The sequence below is a fragment of the Saccopteryx bilineata genome, chromosome 1 (genome assembly GCF_036850765.1).
Source record: "Saccopteryx bilineata isolate mSacBil1 chromosome 1, mSacBil1_pri_phased_curated, whole genome shotgun sequence".
Taxonomy (NCBI): domain Eukaryota; kingdom Metazoa; phylum Chordata; class Mammalia; order Chiroptera; family Emballonuridae; genus Saccopteryx; species Saccopteryx bilineata.
This window is the reverse complement of record NC_089490.1, coordinates 298,520,727-298,541,180: the sequence shown is the minus strand read 5'-3', so window position 1 is coordinate 298,541,180 and position 20,454 is coordinate 298,520,727. Positions and strand designations below refer to the sequence as shown.

At 39.2% G+C, this 20,454-nt stretch overlaps 1 protein-coding gene and 1 long non-coding RNA gene across 6 annotated transcripts in view; one reads left to right on the top strand and one right to left on the bottom strand.

Annotated features, from left to right (window-relative positions):
- PRLR (prolactin receptor) overlaps positions 1-4,006 on the top strand; it is a 147,576-nt gene extending 143,570 nt beyond the window's left edge. For all 5 annotated transcript variants that reach the window (XM_066244306.1, XM_066244310.1, XM_066244301.1 and 2 more), the window contains exon 10: positions 1,749-4,006. In XM_066244306.1, the coding sequence (XP_066100403.1) occupies positions 1,749-2,738 (990 nt within the window). In that variant the 3' untranslated portion in view covers positions 2,739-4,006. The remainder of the gene's footprint in view (positions 1-1,748) is intronic.
- On the bottom strand, positions 344-20,454 carry LOC136314023 (uncharacterized). The gene is made up of 5 exons (XR_010727266.1): positions 20,283-20,454; positions 19,649-19,786; positions 17,439-17,658; positions 4,002-11,028; positions 344-473 (listed from the first exon to the last, which is right to left on the bottom strand). It is a non-coding gene; the product is annotated as an uncharacterized lncRNA (long non-coding RNA).

Sequence of the window (20,454 nt, the reverse complement as noted above, 5' to 3'; positions counted from 1 at the left end):
ACTCCCTTCACACATGCACACACACTCCTCCTGAGTTCAGCCTGGCTGGCTCAGTCACCCCTGCCCTACTGTCCCTCCTCTCTAGAGAAGGGCATGTGTGGCACGAGGGTTACTTACCATGAAACATTCAATGTCAGAGGGAGAAGAGAGAAAGCCCAGATAAATGTGACAACACATAGTGATATTGCTAGATTTACCAAGTCTGCTCATGAGCACACACATATACATTTTGTACCGGTATTCAGTTTAGAAAAAATATTTTGTATAATACAAAAGAGGGACCTACCACCACCCCCTCCATTACAAGTGGTGGCAGCTTTAACCTGAATGTTCTTGACTTAAGGGCACAGGAACAGAATATCTTATTGCAGTTTTTACTCTTTGAGAATGCTACCTGAGACTGGATGCATGTCGCGGGCTGCTGTTTGCAGGGCCTGTTTAGGCTGATTCAAGTGGGAATTAAACTTAAGTGTCTGGAAGAAAAAGAGAAGTTAGCACATTTTAAATTTCTTTGCAGGTTGAAATATATCATTTCAATTTGACCTTAAGTTTAACACTGATCTGTAGTGCTCAGAAAAATTAGAGGATTTTTTTTTTATCGCTTCATATTTATTTTGAATTATCCCCTAATTTTTGTGAGTGGTGTATATAAAAACAGTTACCCTTGTGTGTTTTGTCGCTTGGCCCAGCCACTGTGAGGCTAACGGTACAAGAGTGTGAGATGTAAGTCCCAGGGAATGTGGCTTGAGTTCATTCTCTTTGACTGCAGATATCATAACAGAGACTACAGCCCTGGTATTTGGGCTCCTGGTTCAGTGCTCTTGTCCCACTGCCCTTTATAGAACCAGCATGAACATTTCCGCTAACTAAATTAAGTAGCCACAGACTTAATGATAAAATAACTGATTTTTGTGTCATGAAATAGTTTTGTTTTCTCAATCACGTTACCTCCAATCCTCAAAAGAACCCTCCGATACGGTATTATTATTTTACAAATGGAGAAACTAAAGATCATTGAGCAGCTTGTTCAAAGTCAATACCCCTTAATGAGTGACAAAGCCAAGATTTAGGCACCAGTACCTGCCTAAGTCAGAGGATAAGGAATAAGAGTGAAAAGTAAGAGGAGAAGGCTGGAGGAAGAACGAGAGAGAAGGAGGAGGAGGAGGGAGAGGAAGAGGAAGAGCAGGAGAAGGAGAAATGTGTATTAGCAGGAAAAGATGGGGAGGAGAGAGAGGAAATGGAAGAGAGGAGAGAGAAAAGCAGACTTGGAGAAGAAGGGAGGGGAAGGAAGGGAGAAAGAGGAAGGGAGGACTTGAGAAGAGAAGCAACTTACTACTACTCCAGATTCTAGAAAGTGGAGGAGGAGGTGAGGAGGCCAGCAGCCAGATCGCAGAGCCACTGAGCCCCATGATTGAGTTCGGTGGTTGTTAAATAAAACAAACTCTTCTTATTTAACAGGTGTATGTTTCTTACCTGTGCATATACTACTTGTCTATAAAACTCATGATCATTATTGCTTAGAGAATAAATTAAAATCATGAATTAACTTAAAGAAAAATATTAGATAACTAGTACCCCAGGAAGTGATTTTAGAGGGCCTGGGACACAAATGTCTAAAGTTTGGGAAATTCTGCTAGGTTGTTACTCCATCTGCCTATGCATGGTCATGAGAACAGGCTAGGCATTGGCGCTGATTTGGAATGTCATAAGGCTGACAGCTATTTCTCCTTGCATCTGTGTTTTAACAGAGGGGCAAGTCAGAGGAACTACTCAGTGCCCTGGGGTGCCAAGACTTCCCTTCTGACTGTGAGGACTTGCTGGTGGAGCTTTTAGAAGTTGTTGACAATGAGAAACAGCAGCTGATGCCAGTCCATTCAAAAGGACACCTGGGTCAAGAGATGAAGCCCAAACATCTGGATCCCGACAGTGACTCTGGCCAGGGCAGCTATGACAGTCCTTCCCTTTTGTCCGAAAAGTGTGAGGAACCCCAGGAAAATCCCTCCACATTACTCACTCCTGAGGGTATTGAGAAGCCAGAGAACCCCGGTACCCCCACCAGGGATCCTCAGAGCACAAGCTTCTTCCATTCTGATGGACCCAAATCTGCGACGTGGCCTCTGTCACAGCTCCCCAGCCAGCACAGCCCCAGGTCCTCTTACGAAAACATTGCTGAAATGTGTAAGCTGGTCATGGGCACGGCGGGGACCTTAGCCACTCGGCTAGACAAAACAGACAAACCTGCTCTAACACTATTGAGCCCCACTGAGACTGGAGGGGAGGAGAAGGCAGCTGAGCAGAGGGAGGTGGACGGCTGTCGTTCCTCCGCTGACCCAGACACCCCGTGGCTGCTGCCCCTGGAGAAAGCCCCCTTTGTCTCTGCCAAGCCCTTGGATTATGTGGAGATTCACAAGATCAACAAAGATGGAGCACTATCATTGTTCCCCAAACAGAAAGAGAACAGCAACGAGGCCGAGAAGTCCGGTTCCCCGAAAACCAGCAGGGAGTATGCGAAGGTGTCCAGGGTGATGGATAACAACATCCTGGTGTTAGTGCAGGACCCACGCACTCAAAGCCTGGCTTTGTTGGAAGAGGCAGCCGAGGATGCCCCGCCACCCTTGCAGCAGAATCAAGGGGAGAAAGACCCGGCCCCCTTCACCATGACCCCAAGCAGCTGCAGACTCCAGCTGGCTGGGCTGGACTACCTGGACCCTGCATGTTTAAAGCACTCTTTTCAGTGATGGCTTCATTCATGGAATTCTTGGTTAAAATGTGATTTTCCCACAGCATACATGAAATGTACTCTACCAGAGAATGTTCGAGAACGGGGTTAGAATGACACTACTAAAACTCACAGTTCACTCCTTCTCATGCTCCATTTTCAACCCATTGCCTCTTTCTCCAACAGCCGATTCCAGAACAGACTGTTTTGTTTCCTGTGATTCGTAGATTTACTTTGAGCTATTAGTTATAAAACTGCATGTTCAATGACAGGAAAGCACACTGCTTAGTATGCCTGAGGGCCAGTGCCAATAGGTACGTAGCCTCTGGAAAAGGCCTTTGCAGTTTGCTCTGTGACAGGAGGAAATGCAATAGTTAAAATAATTTAAGCACAGAAAGATGATCGAAATGAGAACGATGCCATGAAAACCGCTTTTGAAAAACAGTTGCTTCACCTTTGCGCGCCTCTTTCATTGTGTTAGGATCTACCAAATGCGACACCTTCAGAGGGTGCGTTCCGGCACACCTTACAAATTGTTTACATTGCTTCCCATTGCCCGAGTGCTACATGGCTGATATGCACGGAAAAATGATGTCTCTAGTTTTACTCTTGAAATAGTTAGGATTTGTTAGGCATGGGTTTTCTCCCCTAAATTGTATTTCATTCTACAGCCTCTAGAGAATATAGTTATGGAAAGTGAAATTTTCTTACACTGGAGGCAAATGAACTTGATGTGGTAAATCCTTCTAAAATGTTTTCCTACTTCATTTCAGCATGATAGATACAGTCTAATCTTAGTGAAAAAAAATGAAAAAATCCCCAAATACAAACTTTAATTTAAAAGATAATCTCAGCAGGACACAAATGGAGACTCTGCCTTACTGTACATACGAACTCTACTTTAATACAGACCCACACGTTTAACAATGTATTTTTAAAGACTATTTTTCTATCACTTAGGGAAAATAAAAGAGAATTTTCTATCTTCCCAGTATAGCTGTTTACGTATTCAGTGGGAACAGCATTTTCTGCTATGAGGCTGTAATGAGTCTTTACAGTACGTGATAGTATATATATGCAGTCCCTATTTGTGGAGTAAATGCCATATGACCCAAAGCCCACTGAGGAATGTGAAGTGGATGACAATATACAATGTCCAATATGGTGTAGTGTAGTTTATCTGAATCTTTTATCTCCAGGATACGTTGAACAACCATCACCAAGCTAGAGTGTTAGGGCTCTCCACAGACAGAAATTACTTCTCCCTTAATTTAGGGCTCACCTGGGGCTTCTGCTCTTCTCTGGGTGAATATTCATGAAGTCACCATCAAAATAGAAGAGTGCTGGCATCTAACTTGCTGTTTTAGAGAGACGGGTTTTGTTTGGCTTTGTTTTTCTGAGCAATCTTGAGCAGTGAAAATACTTTAAGCAAAGCCATGAGTTAGCATCCCTCTGGAATAGATCCATTTGCAAAACCCTGGCAAAGGCAGAGACAACACTCACGTCAGAAGAGTCCAAATAGAAGTGTTCAGAAAGAGCATCTGTGGAGAGCTGTGAACAGCTACAAAGGCCAGTAAGAATCTGCAAGTCAGTTCCAAGGGCAGGCTCCCAAGGAGGGGTTGAAGCCTAGAGTACCATTTTAAAGAGAACATCCATGACTCACGAACTGCCTCTCTCTATTTTTTATTTCACCTGATGGCAAATTCTTTCTCTCTGTCCACTCACTAGCTGGACGGAGAGAATTTGAGCTCATCCCTCTGAGTCAAATATTCCACCCCAACAAACCCACGTTGATAGGAACTGGACTCAGAGGCGGCCTGATGTTTGAAAGTGAACACAGTGCCAGAGCCTCCAGCATTCCAAAAGCAGTAGATCTGAGATCTATTCTCCCAATATATAAACAGCATAAGTATAAAGGGAACATTGGGAAAAGTTGTCCACGTTCATTCAATCCCTTAGATCCTTGCAGCGAAGGACCGGCTGCATCATCATCACGTGGGTGCTGCGTGAAAATGCAGAATCTCAGTCTCCCTGCCTCAGACCTACAGATTCAGTCAGCAGTTTGCCAAGTTCCCCATGATTCACGTGTATGAATCATGAAGTTTGAGAGGCACAGCCCTGGATGACCATTGTCACTGAAGGCTATTTTAGTGCATGGAAACTCCTCTCTTAGAAAGTACGAGTCAAGTCTCTTTGACTCACACTGAACAACACTGTATGTAAGGAGAAGGCATAATTTTTTTTTAATCTATTAGTAGTTGAAGATTCACACAATGGTAGAAAATGACCTGCAGAAATGCATACACCTTCCAAGAAGCCTGGTGGCTGTAGTCCCCCTTGAGTAGCATTGACCTTAGATTCTGCCTTCCAAAGCCAATACAGACTAGAGTTTTCCCAAAATAGTTCATTGTCCTTCAAGATGTTTATCAATCACTGTGATAGTTTGAAAATTAAAAAATAATCTGATTTTGGTATATATGAAAAAACTGCTATGGGTAAAGACTCCACTTGAACTAAATTCCTTAAAAAATACTAATTAGTCACTCATTAAGTCAAATCAAGACTATATTTCTTGGCCAATTAGAACTCTATATTTGAATTAAGTTTTAAGGGGTTTTTTTTATCGTTGAGTAGGACATTTTCTATCAATGAAACAGCATGTCAAATGGAAGGATGCAGATTGAGGGTCAAGAGTCCCAGGTGCAGTCCTGATCATGTCACTTTAGACAGATCAACTCCCTTCTCTAGGCCTCAGTTTCCTCGGAAGGAAATATTGGAGCAAATAATTTCTAATGTCCTTTTAAACTCCGACTCCTTGATTCCATGACTCACTGAATATTTTTAGCCAAGATAATTTAACCAATTTCTTATATCTTAATTAAGCTAATAAGCCCTTCACCACAGAAATGCAAGTACTTGTTAGTCATGTGCTTATTGTATTTTCCCTTTAAATCATCAGTTCTGGTTGGTCCTAACATATTGCATTTGCATTTTATAAATTATATAGACACAGAATTGTAGTCTAATATTATGTGCAAAGATGTGTGTAAAGAGAAGGGCCATGAGACTTAAAAAAAAAAGACATTGAATGTGGCTCTACTTTTTAGAAAAATTATCTTTTGCTGAATCAAACCATGCTTATTCTTTGCTAAGTCCAACAGCCTAAATCTCTTTTCTTACATCTGATTGCTGATTCTGGTATGTTTTTTCTCTCCTGGATTACCAAACAACTTTGCACAGTTGGTTTAAAGAGCCTTATGCTCTGAATTACAAAAAATCATTTTTTTTAAATGCCTAAGTATTCGTCTTACAAAGCACATGGAAACAGGATAGCTAATGAGTGATTTGTGGAGGCTCATGACCCAAACTGCAAAGTGTCCTGTGGTCAATTTTTACAAATGGGTGTTAGGCACCTCTGTATGAGCACAAGTCACCGTCAGCCACTGTCACTGACATTTAACTGACTCTACTTCTCCTAAGTGCCTCAGGCCAATCCCGGCAGGCAGTTATGGACTAAAGACTTGCTTTCACTGGTTTGGTCCAAAGGGGGTCAATCCCTTAGCACCTGTACAAGATCAAGGGGTTTGTCACCTTTTCCCATAGTGACCCAGGGAGTCTTATAAGCAAACGAGCAACTGGAGGCTGGAGGAAAGCTGGCTGCCCGGCCCTGCCCGGCGCTTCCAGAAGGACGCGACCCTCCTTGTAGTAACTTCCCCGTTACTGTAGTGTAGACAAGAGAGAAACGGATTTGTACACATTTTACAAAGTGCCTTTCTTTATTTTTATATTTTTTAAGTTTTCATTTTACAAAAAAAAAGAAAAAGTGTGTCAATGGAAAAGTAAATGTTCTTTTTTGTATGTAAAGGAATGGAGAAGCCAGAAAGGGAATGATAAAATGGTCTAAGATCCAACCAGCAACTTTTCAGCAAATTTTTAAATTTATTGTTAAATACAGTAATTTCAACCAGTATGCCACAAGAGGCATACCGGTGAGCCACAAGAATTTTTAAAACATGCAATACCTGACCTCTTTTCCCTTAGATTGTCAAATAAACAAGTGACAAAACCAACACAACAATAGCTTAGCTGTCTGGTGTGAATGAATCAAAATTATACCTACTTTTGTCGGGTATATGGTATGTTTTTTGGTGTGCCACAGAATTTTAGTAGTTTACGTGTACCAAGAGATGAAAAGGTTGAAAATCGCCAGTTTAATTGAATTGCCACAGAGCTGATGTGAATAGTGTAACTTACTTTGAGAAGAAAGTGACTGTGGCTAGAGTTTGAGGATCAGCCTGCCACCCTCCAGACTTCAATTTACAAACATATTGATGAACTTTTGAATGGCTTTGAATTGCATGGCTAGGCCTGGAAATGGAACTTTGTACACACACAGGGAAATGTAAATGACTTTGGATTACTACCCTAGTGTTGACTAATATAGATTTGCCATTGTTAAAAGAGTCACACGTACATCAGTAAACAAATTTCTTTCTTTGCCCTTTCAGCTCAAGCACCGTTGTGTTGCTCCTAGGGTAGTGGGCTGAGCATTCAATATCCAGGTCTACGTCACGCTACTGCCACTAAACAAGCTATGTGACCTTATGCAAGTCCTTTAAACTCTAGCCACCAGTTTCCCTACCTATTAACTAAATGGCTTGGTCTAAAATGTGTCAAAGGCCTCATACAACTGTAACCACCTTTGATTCTTGCGACCTCAGTAAAATCTAGAGTTTCTGGACGAAGGTTCAGGTATCATCAGAAAAGCACTGTCAATGTGCCCTTAACCTGAAGCAATGAACGGTGTGACCGCCACAAAGATTGAGAGAAAAACAGAGGTCGGTTCCTCCAAGTCAGACTGATTTGATGTAATGTCTTTACCTCTCCTCTTCCTCTGAGTGGTCCATACGTGCGGGCTCTTTGTTCTCTCACTCCAGGGCCTATAGCTTTCTTAGGGGTTAATCATGGCTTTCGCAACCATACAACCTGTGAAAAATGAAATTATTCCTAAACAATGACTCTGGCCCTGCCAGAGACTGAGTCAAGTGTTAAATCAGCCACACAGATATCAGGGTTGAGGGTTCTAAGTTACCTAATTTGGAGATTTAAATGCTTAGAGATGCTAGCCTTATTCATTAATTGCTTAATTAATTCAAAGGCCATTAATAAATCCAAGTGACATTGATGACTCAGTTCTGGAGGTCTTAAACAGAAACTTAAACACACAGAAGGTTTGTTTGAGAGCTTCTGATCTAACCAGGAGTTCTCTCTTTAATCAGGGCCTGAATGTGCAAATCACATGGGAGCTCTCTCCCCAGACTTGTGTTCTTCAGAAAGGTGATTTTTGGTCTGGGACCCTCACTGTATATATTTCAAAAAAAGGAAAAAGAAAGCTAGCAAATAGAACATTTTCAGAGGTTTGGGCATCTCAGGATTTCATAAAATGCCAAGAGTAGCTTGCTAAACCCAAATTTTATGAGACCTGGTGAATCCATAATCTATTCAGTGTTCTGAGTTTACGGCTAAGAGATGAGCATAATTCACAATACCATAGGCCCGCTACTGGTTTGTCCACATTGATTAGTCTTAGGCTGTGATTTCAAGTCAGGACGTATGGAGACATGCAAAGAGGAAAAACATATCCCATTTATGTAATTGTGGTCAGTGAATAGAAAGACCCTTTGATAGTCTTCATTTATTAATTTTTTTTTTCTGCATCTGATTAGAAGGAAAAAAAACAATTAACTCTCAAAACTTTGGCTACTTAAATTGTAATCAAAAATAACCTTTAATAGTTGTGATCAAATTTTGCTTTACCTGAATGAACTTCAAACTACAGTCTGAGTTTTTCCATGCAAATTTCAGAAGACCTGGGGGGGAAATCTTTTTGTTTTGCTATGTGACATTAGAAAATGGCATGGCAGAGATACCTCTGAGAAATAATTTGCTTTATAAAATTCCTGATGAAATGATTTTGAATTTCTCAAAGTAACTACCTCCCCTTCTTGTCCTAATGTCCTTTCTTTGAAGCTGCTATTGTTTAGAACGAAGGGTGTCATGTCTCATGCGTTGACTATTTTTCAGTGGCTATATCTGTTGTATTTGCCATGTGATATTCCTGACTTTAAAGTAACTATTTTATATATAAATATATATATTGCTTTAATTGGTTCACAAACTATATGACACATTGAAATATATAATCAATCCTCATATTGTGAAACTTATAAAAGACCAATGAAAATAATTATTTAATGAACTAACAATCTATCCATATGTAGTTTCAATATGATTGTGTCAATGTCTGTAAAACAAAACTGAAGGAAATATGTAATCATATAATTCTGTTGAAGCCATGAATATATTAATTTTTTTCTTAATTTTTGTCTAGAAGTAGTATAATGTGCCATTTGTAGAGCTGATCTGGGGTGTTAAGTGTTCAAAGTACAACCAACAATTATTTGAAAGTCAACCCCTCGGCTTTGCGTCATGTAACCTCTTATACTTCTTGAGTGTGATTTGCATCATGAGGCTTGCTTTGTGCTTGATCATTCATTTTTCAAACTTAAGAGTCTCATGTGGAAACCAAAGCAATCTAGAACCAGCCCACTGGGTGATCTGTGTCTTCTGTAAAGCCATATTGAAGTAAAGACTGTGTCATCACATAAGGTTCCATATTTTCAAAGCTACCACTACCTCTGCTTTTTCTCTTCCCTAGAGAATGCTAAGCAAAGTTCTTCAACAATAAGTGGGAACTTGAGAAGTGCTTATTACAAAAGTTGTTGGATGGGTTTGTTTGTTTGTTTGTTATTTGTTTTTACATGAGAATACACCTTCTAATTCACCACTTGTCAGGTTTATGCCAGGTTGTCTTAATAGCCATTCCTACATCTAAAAAAAAAAAAACTGGATGATGAATAAGGAACAGAAAGAAGGCATAGTAAGTCACAGATGAAAACCAACAAAACCAGAGTGCAGATGCTTTTCCTAACTATATGGTACCTGTTGCCCAAAGTCATGATGATAGTATTTCTCACAAATTTGATTTTCCTAAATATACCTAGAAATAAATATTTTCTTTATTTGATTTATACATAAAATATATTATGGTATGAGAAAAGTCAATCATATATCAGAAGTAATCCTCTTTTGATTTTTAAAATTTATTTCTACATGTACTTATTATAATGCCTATTTTTTTCCATTTTGCCTTAAAGAATTATAGAAGACTATAGTCAACCGATTTCTCTTACATTTTAAATTCTGTATATCTTTGGTTACTGTATATTATGCTGTTTTTAATGGATTTATTCATTTATCTCCTTCCATTGTGAAGAGACAATGTGGGCAGTCAGTTAAATCTTTGTCATTAGTCTGGGAGAGTGTGGTAACTGCCATTATCATAACATCTTCAATTTTACTGCACGTCAAAAACAATGCTTGCCAAACATAATCTTAGCCATCCCAGTATAATATGGTCATTATATTTCTACTCATGTTATTGAAAATTCCCAGCTCAGTGCCTGGCTCAATAAATGTTTATTTCCCTTGCCTACCCTTTCTCTCTTTTTTTATGTGACATGGAAATGAGCAGAATAACATGTGTGTGGTTGAAATAATTTTCTTGAAGAGTTTTTGCTGGAAAAGGATCTATTATCCAGGAATTAAGTTGAACCACAGAAGTTTTTCTTCTTTCTCTTCACCATATGATTGCAAACAGGAGTGCTCCCCGTGACCCACCCCTTTCACTAAAGGGAGATGGGACCACCGTGTACTGGGGATCAAATCAGATGAGCTCATTGAAATACGTATTGTGAAATGAAGGAAAGACCAAACCATTAAAAATAATAATAAAGGGATTTTTTTTAACAGTATGAATCCTCCATATTACTAACATCTTTTCTGACAAAATTTTTCAGATTAAGTATAAAATGATAACCTTTTACTTTTAACAACTCTAGATCCAGAAATCTTCACCTCCTGTCCATGCTTATGGTGCAGAATAGGGGAATGAATGGCATGGGGTTTTGCTTTCCAAAACCCCCTTTGTTTTCTGGTTCTCTAATGCCATTCTTACAGGGGAATGAAAAGTCTCTTGCGTATCACACTCTAAAACTTGGCCTCCAACAAAGAAACGCTGAGTCCCCCATGCTTACATCGGTTCCATCTGTCTTTAATACTTGTGCACACTTTCACTTTTAAGCAGCAAAAATTGGAGTGTCAGCCACCAGGCACCGCAATCACATAATTTACGAGGAGCTGGAAAAATAATATGTAGCTCGTTTTCCAAAACCACTGCATGTGCTTTTCTGAAAGAAAACAGAAAATATATATTGCCATATCTGGCCGGGAAAGCATTTGAAACTTGACCCACACCCGACTCCCTATAACTTACTAGCCAAGCTTTATATATTCTAAATCTCTTCTATTTTTTAGGGACTGGGAGATATAACTTTCATTTAGTAGAAAGCTTGAAGTCTCGGGGGCGGGGAATAGAGTAAAACAAGAAGGGTATATAGGAAAAGAGTCTACTGACAAGCCCCCAACAAGGACCTTACTGGCTACAGAGCAGATTCTTACTGATTTATCTCTGCAAATCTTTCCAAACCATGCAGATGAAACTAAACCTCTTCTTGATAAAATATACGCTAAACCAGCGGTTCTCAACCTGTGGGTCGCGACCCACAGGTTGAGAACCGCTGTGCTAAATCATCATTCTTCTATCCACAATCTGCCCCACCCCTCAACTCCCGCTGCCCATATTAATGCCTTGTTAAACATTTTTCTCTTGTTATAATCAGGTTCATATTAAAGCTTATACTTACAAAGCACAGATATTTTAAAAAATATGATAAAAAGATTTTTAAAAAGTAAGGGAGCCTGATCAGGCGGTGGCGCAGCAGATAGAGCATCAGACTGGGATGCGGAAGACCCAGGTTCAAGACCCCGAGGTCGCCAGTTTGAGCGCAGGCTCATCTGGTTTGAGCAAAAGCTCACCAGCTTGGACCCAAGGTTGCTGGCTCGAGCAAGAGGTTACTCGGTCTGCTGAAGTCCCATGGTCAAGGCACATATGAGAAAGCAATCAATGAACAACTAAGGTGTCACAACAAAAAACTGATGATTGATGGTTCTCATCTCTCTCTGTTCCTGTCTGTCTGTCCTTATCTATCCCTCTCTCTGACTCTCTCTGTCTCTGAAAAAAAACAAAAAACTGAGGGAATGTTAGTTAAATATAACATCACATGCATTATACTAGCGTAGTTACTGAACCATGTAAACTCATGATACGTTTTTCAGTTCTTGGGCAGAGCAACTACTTGACCTGGTAGCAATGCTTAGTTTAAATTTAATTAATAGCCTGGCTTGTGGTGGCGCAGTGGATAAGGCATTGATCTGGAATGCTGAGGTTGCTGGTTTGAAACCCTGGGCTTGCCTGGTCAAGGCACATATGAGAAGCAACTACAAGTTGATGCTTCCTGCTCCTCCTCCCCACCTTTCTCTCTCTAAAATCAATAAATAAAATCAAAATTTTTTTTAATTAATAAATCACTTCCTGAGCAATGGCTTTTGGGGGTTCTTTTTACACACAGATGAAATGTATTTTATGGAAAAAAAAGTAACAGAAATTTTTCTTCTATAAATTTTATTAGGAAATTTTTTTAAAAGAAGAAAAGGACAGCATTCTAAGCTCCTCTGGATATAAAACACAGACACATGCTCAAATATTTGTCTTAGAACACTCATCCAGGCGTCCTTTCTAGACTCACAGTTTTTTGTATTCATCTTTCAACACATTCCTTAATTTTATTTTCCTGTTAATTCTAAATCAAAACTGACATCTTGCTTCCAAGCCAGCTAAACTCTGCATCTTCTCTTTCCCTCAGTCTTTATTTATGTGCCAAACTTGAGCCTTAAAAACGTAAATATGCTTGGAAGTACCCAGAAGTTCCTTAGTCCTTCTGGGAACAACCAAGATCAATCAAAGGGACACTTTCCAAATCTGATATATAATAAACTTTCCCAAATGAAATTTAAGCCACAAAACTCAGTGCCAAGGATTCACGCTTTCTTTTGTTTGTTTCTTTCTACCTAGAATTATCTTCCGTCTTCACATAAAACTCTAGCTGTGATTACTCTTCCATTTATGATCTATTTATTGAATAAAATATTTTGTAAACACTTGAAAACTGCAGAGGATGATATAACAAAGATCAATTACCAACACTCAGATTTCATGAATATTAACATCTCATCGTTTCTGTTCCTTACCTTTAAAAAAAAAAAATGACACATCACAGATGCGGTAATATACATCCCTCAATAACAAAATCCTCTATCTTTTTCTCTATTGGTAACCACAATCTTGTATCTGTTATGTATGCTTCTTGGCCATTAAAAAATGCCTCATCTATATGTATTCATGAACAATATATATCAATATTCTGGGTGTTTATGAATTTTACATAGATAACAGTATATGTATTATGCACCTTAGTTTCTTTTTATTCAGCATTGGGGTCTTGAGATTCAAATAGCTCCAGCTTATTGGTTTTACCTGCTATTTAAACCCTGCTCCTATCAACTCTCTATTTCCACTATTATACAGGACCCTGCAATGAACATTCATATGCAAGTCTCGCTTTTTGAGTATTTGCAAGACTTTCTCCAGGATCTACATAGATAAAATTGTTAGATCATACGGAACACAGAGCTCAACATGTCTTCAATGCCATTCTCTCCTTAATCACTACCTGATATCATCAGATTTTAATTTTTGATAATTTGACAAGCATAAGATGATATTGTTGCTGTTTGAATTCCATTCTACAGCTGAAGAACTCATCCTTTATGTGCTTATCTTCTCTCACCATTTTTGTTATCTTCCAAGTCTCTGCACAGGCCTGAGTCCTGCATCTGGGCTTTCTATTACAGTCCAGTGGTCTGTTAATCTGATGGTCCTCTGTTTTATTACCGTAATTTTATGCAGTCTAATTTACCATCTGGTAAATTAATTCCTACACCTCTGTATTTTTGTAAAAAGTATTCTGGTTATTCTTGGCCATTTATTCATCATATGAGTTTTGAGATTAGCCCATGAACTTTCCAAAAAACAAAATTGCGCAGCAAATTAAATCATCAATTAAATTTATGTATAATTTTGGAAGAATTTTAGATCTTTATAATGTAGTGTCTTCTTATCACGAACATGGTATATTATCAGTTTAGTTTCTAAGGTCTTTAATAAAGCTTTATACTGTTCTTTATGTGTTTTATTAGATTCATTTTTAGGCACCATATAATTTTTGTTATTACGGTATTTTTTTAAACATTATCTTATTCTAACTGGTTGTTGCTTGTATATAGAAACCACTAATTTTTTTCCTTTTTTTTTTTTTGTATTTTTCTGAAGTTGGAAACAGAGAGGCAGTCAGACAGACTCCCGCATGCGCCCAACCGGGATCCACCCGGCATGCCCACCAGAGGGCGATGCTCTACCCATCTGGGGCGTTGCTCTGTTGCAACCAGAGCCATTCTAGTGCCTGAGGCAGAGGCCATGGAGCCATCCTCAGCACCCGGGCCAACTGCTTCAATGGAGCCTTGGCTGCGGGAGAGGACGAGAGAGACAGAGAGGAAGGAGAGGGGGAGGGGTGGAGAAGCAGATGGGTGCTTCTCCTGTGTGCCCTGGCCAGGAATCAAACTTGGGACTCCTGCACGCCAGGCCAATGCTCTACCGCTGAGCCAACCGGCCAGGGCTGAAACCACTCATTTTTTAATATTGATCCTATGTCCTGAAATCTTACTGAACTCAATTATTAGTTCTTATAATTTGTAGGTTTTCTTGGATTTTCCCATTTTTATAATTATATCAATAAAATGTAACAACTTTGCTCTTGTTTTCTAATCCCTATACTTTTTTTCTTTTTCTTGATCTATTTCTTGGGGTTGGATTTCCAGTACAATGGTGAGTAGAAGCAGAGTAGTAGACAGCCTTTCTTGTTCCTGACTTTAACGATAATATTACTAAAAATTTATCATTAAGTATAGTGTTTCTTGTAGGTTTTTGCAGATACACTTAGTGATATTAAAGACATTTCTTTCTATTTCTTGTTTGCTAATAATTTTTTTATTTTGAATTGTTGTTAAAAGCTCTCAAAATTTTTTCTGCATCTATCACTATAACAATATGGATATTCTCTGTTATTCATCTAATATGTAAATCATTATGGAGAATTAATTTAGAGAGAATAGTTAAATGTTAAATTACCCTCAAATTCTTGGAATAAATTTTATTTGCTCATGTTGTATTTTTTGCAAACTTTATTGCATTTAATTTGCTAACATTTTATTTAAGATTTTGCATTTATAAGATTCTTTTTTTTTTTTTTTTTTTTTACTTCTTGAGATATAATTTCCTGAGGTGATTTGTAAGTTAAAGTTTTCTAAGATTACAGAAATTTCTTTCTCCTTGTAATGTTACCAATTTTTGCTTCCTATATAGAATGGGCAAAAGTAGGTTTACAGTTGTTCATATGGAAAACAATACAATAATTAATAAATAACAATACAAGAATAAACTCTGTTTCATGTACTCACAACTGTAAACCTACTTTCGCCACCCTGTATTTTGAGGCTGTATTATTAGGGGTTTATAGATTTAAGTGTTTGGTCTTCCTGATAAATTATCCTTTTCATTGTTAAACATGATCTCTTTTATCCTTAATGATTCTGTCTTGAGATCTTTTTCTCTGATACTGATACTGGTATGGTAGCTTTCTCTCTGGTGGTAATTCTCTAACAAGTCTCTTTCTGTTCCTTCACTTTCAACTGCTCTATGGCGTTATGCTGTAAGTGCATCTCTTATAAACAGCATATACAATAGTCCCCTTATCCATGGTTCCACTGTCCACAGTTTGCTACCAGTAGCCAGTTGCAGTCTGAAAATATTAAATGGAAAATTCTAGAAATCAACAATTCATAGGTTTTAAATTGTGTCTTGTTCTGAGTAGCATGAGAAAATCTTACGCTACTCCTCTCTATCTGGCCAGGATGTGAATCACCCCTTCGTCCCGCAGATCCCCCATGGATATGCTACCCACTTGTTAGCCCCCTAGTGGCTGCCTAGATCATCACAGAAAGAGACAGAAACCAAATTCACATGACTTTGGTTACAGTATATTTTCATAATTGTTCTATTTTATTATTATTATTATTGTTGATCTCTTTCTGTGCCTTATTTATAAATTAAATTTTATCATGGATATGTATTGACAGGGAAAACACATATACAGATAGGGTTCAATACTATCCATAATTTCAGGCCTCCACTGAGGGTCTTGGAATAAACATATTCCCCATGAATAAGGGGAACTAGGTTTTGTGCTCATTCTATTTGAAAACATGTTCCTTACGTGATCAATCAGTTCCATTTTTCTTATCTGGTGCATCTTTCCTTTATTTTTCTTCTGCAATCTAAATGTCTTTGCAATTTGAAATATAAATCATCCAATTTTGTAATGATTATTATAGGAACAAGATGAGATTAAAGGTCTTAAGAAGGTAATTTACTGTATGTAAGGGTCCAAGTTTAGGGGCGGTGCCTCCCTCATATAACCCCTGGACATAAGGAGCCAACTTCTAAGAAATGTCATCCTGCTGTGATTGGAAAAAACAGAATGCTTTCATTGTGAAGTTCAAGGGATCATCAATAAGTGGAGAAGTCCAAGCATTAAGAGAGGGGCCTATGCACCAGCCTATTTCTGCCATACATTCTACCGAAAAGAGATTGACTTGGATGTGCATGACCAAGTCTTCCCAATTTCATTCTCTGTCAGTCATTCAACCCCATCCACTGTTGAACAACACGTGATAAGCGCTGGGTTCCAGGCCCCGTGCTGAGACACATTAAGCATTAGGGGCGTCCCTTTTCTGTCCTGGAGATTGTAGTCTAATGGGAAGGCTCAGATAACTGAGGTCTCACCAGACTGACTTTTCAATAATATTCAGTCCAATAACTCCAAATGAGCCTTATCCAAAAAAGTTCATCTTAATAAATAAATAAAGGGACTTTGATTCTGCACCATTTTTCAAGAAAATCATGGCTGCATGAAACTGATTACAGGGTTACAGGGTCTGAGCCACAGCTCCCGTCAGCTCTGCCCTTCTTCTAAGCGCCTTGCACATGCCACCCTTCCTGGCCAGCTCACTGGAAAAGGCCGTCCCTATAGTACAAGGTTTCCTGTGACTGAGGGGTCATCTGGGATCCTTCTAAAACATTCCCATTTCCTCCAGTTCCACAACTTCTAAATGACTTAGGAAAGGAACAGGATCACTTTGGAAAAACTTTTATTTACCCTCAGTAACTCTTACAAGACCCCGCTCTGTTATTGGCAGAAGGACTGGGGGGCAAAAAGCAAAGTTCAGTCCACTCAAGACTTAAATGATAACTCATTAATTAACTTGTTTACAAAAAAAAAAAAAAAAAAAGCTTCTTCTATAATCATTAACATGACAACACAATTCCCATGTTTCCCCATTTGCCAATTATCCTTTTCAAAAAGAAATGCCAACTTTTTTTTACCTGATGGAATACATTCTGTACCTTCAAAGGAATTCATCATTTGGGAAATAAAGTTGGCAGGGGACTGCTCCTCCTGTTTGCCATCCTGTAAATGAGGTAGCTCCTCCTCTCTGCCTTTCTGTAAAAGGGAGGAGATTATACCTGATCTGCTTGCAGGGGAGCGAAGAAAAAGATCCACAGCAGATAACTCTTCAAGTCCCTTGTTACTGACAGACCACAGCTGTTTACCAAGAATGGTTTCTGTGAATGTATGGTAGGAGATCTTGGACTGATACTTCAAGTGACTCCTAGATGGAGGATGATGCTCTGGAGGAAATCTGTTTTCTCCTCACCCCAGTTTTCAGATCAGTGGACCCAGCATCTTAGAAAACAATTTGGTGCAATGTTAGTGAGATTGTAAATGGATGCCATTTTACTGGAGTGCATTTAAAATGTACATACACTTCAACTTAGACATCTCTCTTCAAGGAATTTACTCAAGAAAAACATAATTAGCACAGAGCACAAAATTCTATGTCCTAAGATGTTGTAGAAAATAAAGCTTTCCGTCAATAAGGATTCATGACATAAAATACACGGAGGCTTCTAGCTTTATCTTCAACATGCCACGAGCTTGGATGTTGTCTCTCTCATTTTTACAACAAAAAAGCTGGACAAACTGAAAACCAATGACTTGATTTTAATCCATCAGAGAAGAGAGGTGGCAGAGTGAGTTGTCACTCTGAAATCTACACATAACAGTCAAGACGTGCTTAACTTGTAGCCAAAGCCACCCTTCCAGAGCCATAACTGGTAGGAACACTTAAACAGTAATTTTGACAAATCGCTGGAGGGCTGGTGTAGACTAGTGTGAGAATGAGGTGCTCCCTGGCTGCCACAGTCTTAGGAGGACCCCACACTCTTGTGAATCTTACCTAAAGGAACATCACCGCTTCCGTGGTGAGGACCCCCCCCCGCCCCGCCCACTGCTCTGGCTGGGGAAAAGGAAGACTAATCATTGTGAAATGAATGCATAAGTAAGTGGAACAACAAATCTCTCTCCCCCTTCTTTCTCTTTAAAAATCAATAAATTAAAAAAAAAAAGAATGTCTTTGGTAGGCTTATCAGTAGACCGGACACAGCTGAAGAAAGGGTCAGTGAACTCAAAACAGGTAATAGAAACTTCCCAAACTAAAATGCAATGAGAAAAAGTAGGAAAGAAACATAACAGAACCTCTAAAAACTGTGAAATAATTTCAAAAGGTGTAATATATGTGTAATTGAAATACCGGAAAGAGAAGAAAAAACAGAGGCGAATTGGGTGAAGTAATAATGGTCAAGAACTTCCCCAAATTAAATATATCATGAAATATTAAATATATTATGAAATGTGAGAGTGACTCGCATTTAAATTATATTTAATTAAAGTAAATTAAATATATTATGAAAAAATTGGGAAAGATGACTCAGGTCTATATTATTGCATGAAAAGCTGCATTTTTGCATGAAAAGCTGCAAAAATAAGCAGTCAATAAGCAGTCAATAAGACTGTTGGCAGTTTATAAAAAAGCATGTACATACACAGGCATGCCCATGGTGAAAGATTTCTGAAAGAGACTTTACGAAAAGGTTATTGTCAGATTTAGTGTGATTCTACTTTCTTGATTATGCTCATTTTAGGCTCGATTGTATTTATTTTCACACAAAAAATACTGCTCACAAAAATTAGGGGATATTTTATCACTTCATATCCATTTTAAAATATCCCCCAATTTTTATGGACAGTATATATTGTTATGATAACGGTTTTAAATAAAAAAGACACTACTCCTTTTGCAGTTAGTTATTTAGAATGCAGCAGTTTGTGTGCCAGGGTAGGCAGCCCCTAATGTTATTGGGTGCCTCTCGCCATAACAATCTCTAAACTTACAGCCCAAGAAGAATTTCAAGTCAAAGGAGTTTTCAGCCTGCAGAGGTCACAGGAGCAAAGTTGATCACAGCCCAGTGGAGTTAAAGAACATATAGTAGACTTCAGGAATTGGGTATTTTCTCACCTCAGCCCAACAGCAAGACAGATTGGACATAGGAAGAGGCTATGTCACCTCTGGCCTCACTGACATTGGTCATTCTCACAGCAGGTGAGCAGCCAGATTACACAGCTCCTCCCCACAGCCCCCAATGCAGAAGGAGCTGGGAGCTGGGTGCCCCATGCAAAAGCGGACTATTTACATGGACTTTAGAACACTTTTTGAGCTTGCCTCCGGCGCGCATTTGGAGTACAAGGTTGCTTCCTAGGTGTCGGTAGATGATGTAACCAAGCCAACTGTCCCCTTGCAGGGTGACAGGAGATGTCCTCCTTGTATGGTACTCACCCATCTTCCCATGCTCCCTAGTTCCGATTGCCTTTGTCACTGTCCTGCTTCCGCAATGCCAAGCACACAGTCATTCTTGCTTGGAAACCTGAAAGAACTATTCTCAGAGCAACCTGGATAGGTCTTAGAATTGTGGCTCTTGAGTGGGGAGAAAAAAAAAAGGACACATATTCACATAAATTAAAAATGCACTTACCACAAACAGTGCACAATTTACAAGAATACATGCCAACAAAAAGATATATACTAAATACACTAAATAGCTGTCTATAAAGATGAGGGAAGGCAGAGGCAAGAATGACAAATGGGAATTTAAGAAATTAAAATGCAATAAAAATAAAGCACAGTAACACCTCTCATTCTTCTTGCCTCGTTCAGGGGCCTATGGAGATGTCCAGCTGCCCAGAGCCTTCCCTGGATCATTGGTGCCCTTCTCCTTCCCCCAGGAGCGCCCTCCACCATTGGTCCCTCTTTTCTTCCTCTAAGACCCCTCAATTCCGATACTGGTTTCTTTATCCATCCACATCATTCACTCTGTTCTTTCCCCTCTCTTTGTTATTCCCACCCCTCCATCTCAATCTCTGACCCTTCCTCTACACCCATCGCCACCCTCCTCCTGCATGGAGAGGCTCACCCTGACAAGACGTCAGTGAAACACAACACTAACAAAAGTAGTCCAGAAGATCTTCGTTTTGCCTGCTTGCCTACTCTCTTTCCTTTCCCCCCTCCCTTCCCCCAGTCCCTTTTTCTTTCTCTCCCTAGGGCACTATAAAAGCTCTGGGCTTGCCTGAAGTGGTGGTTGTAAC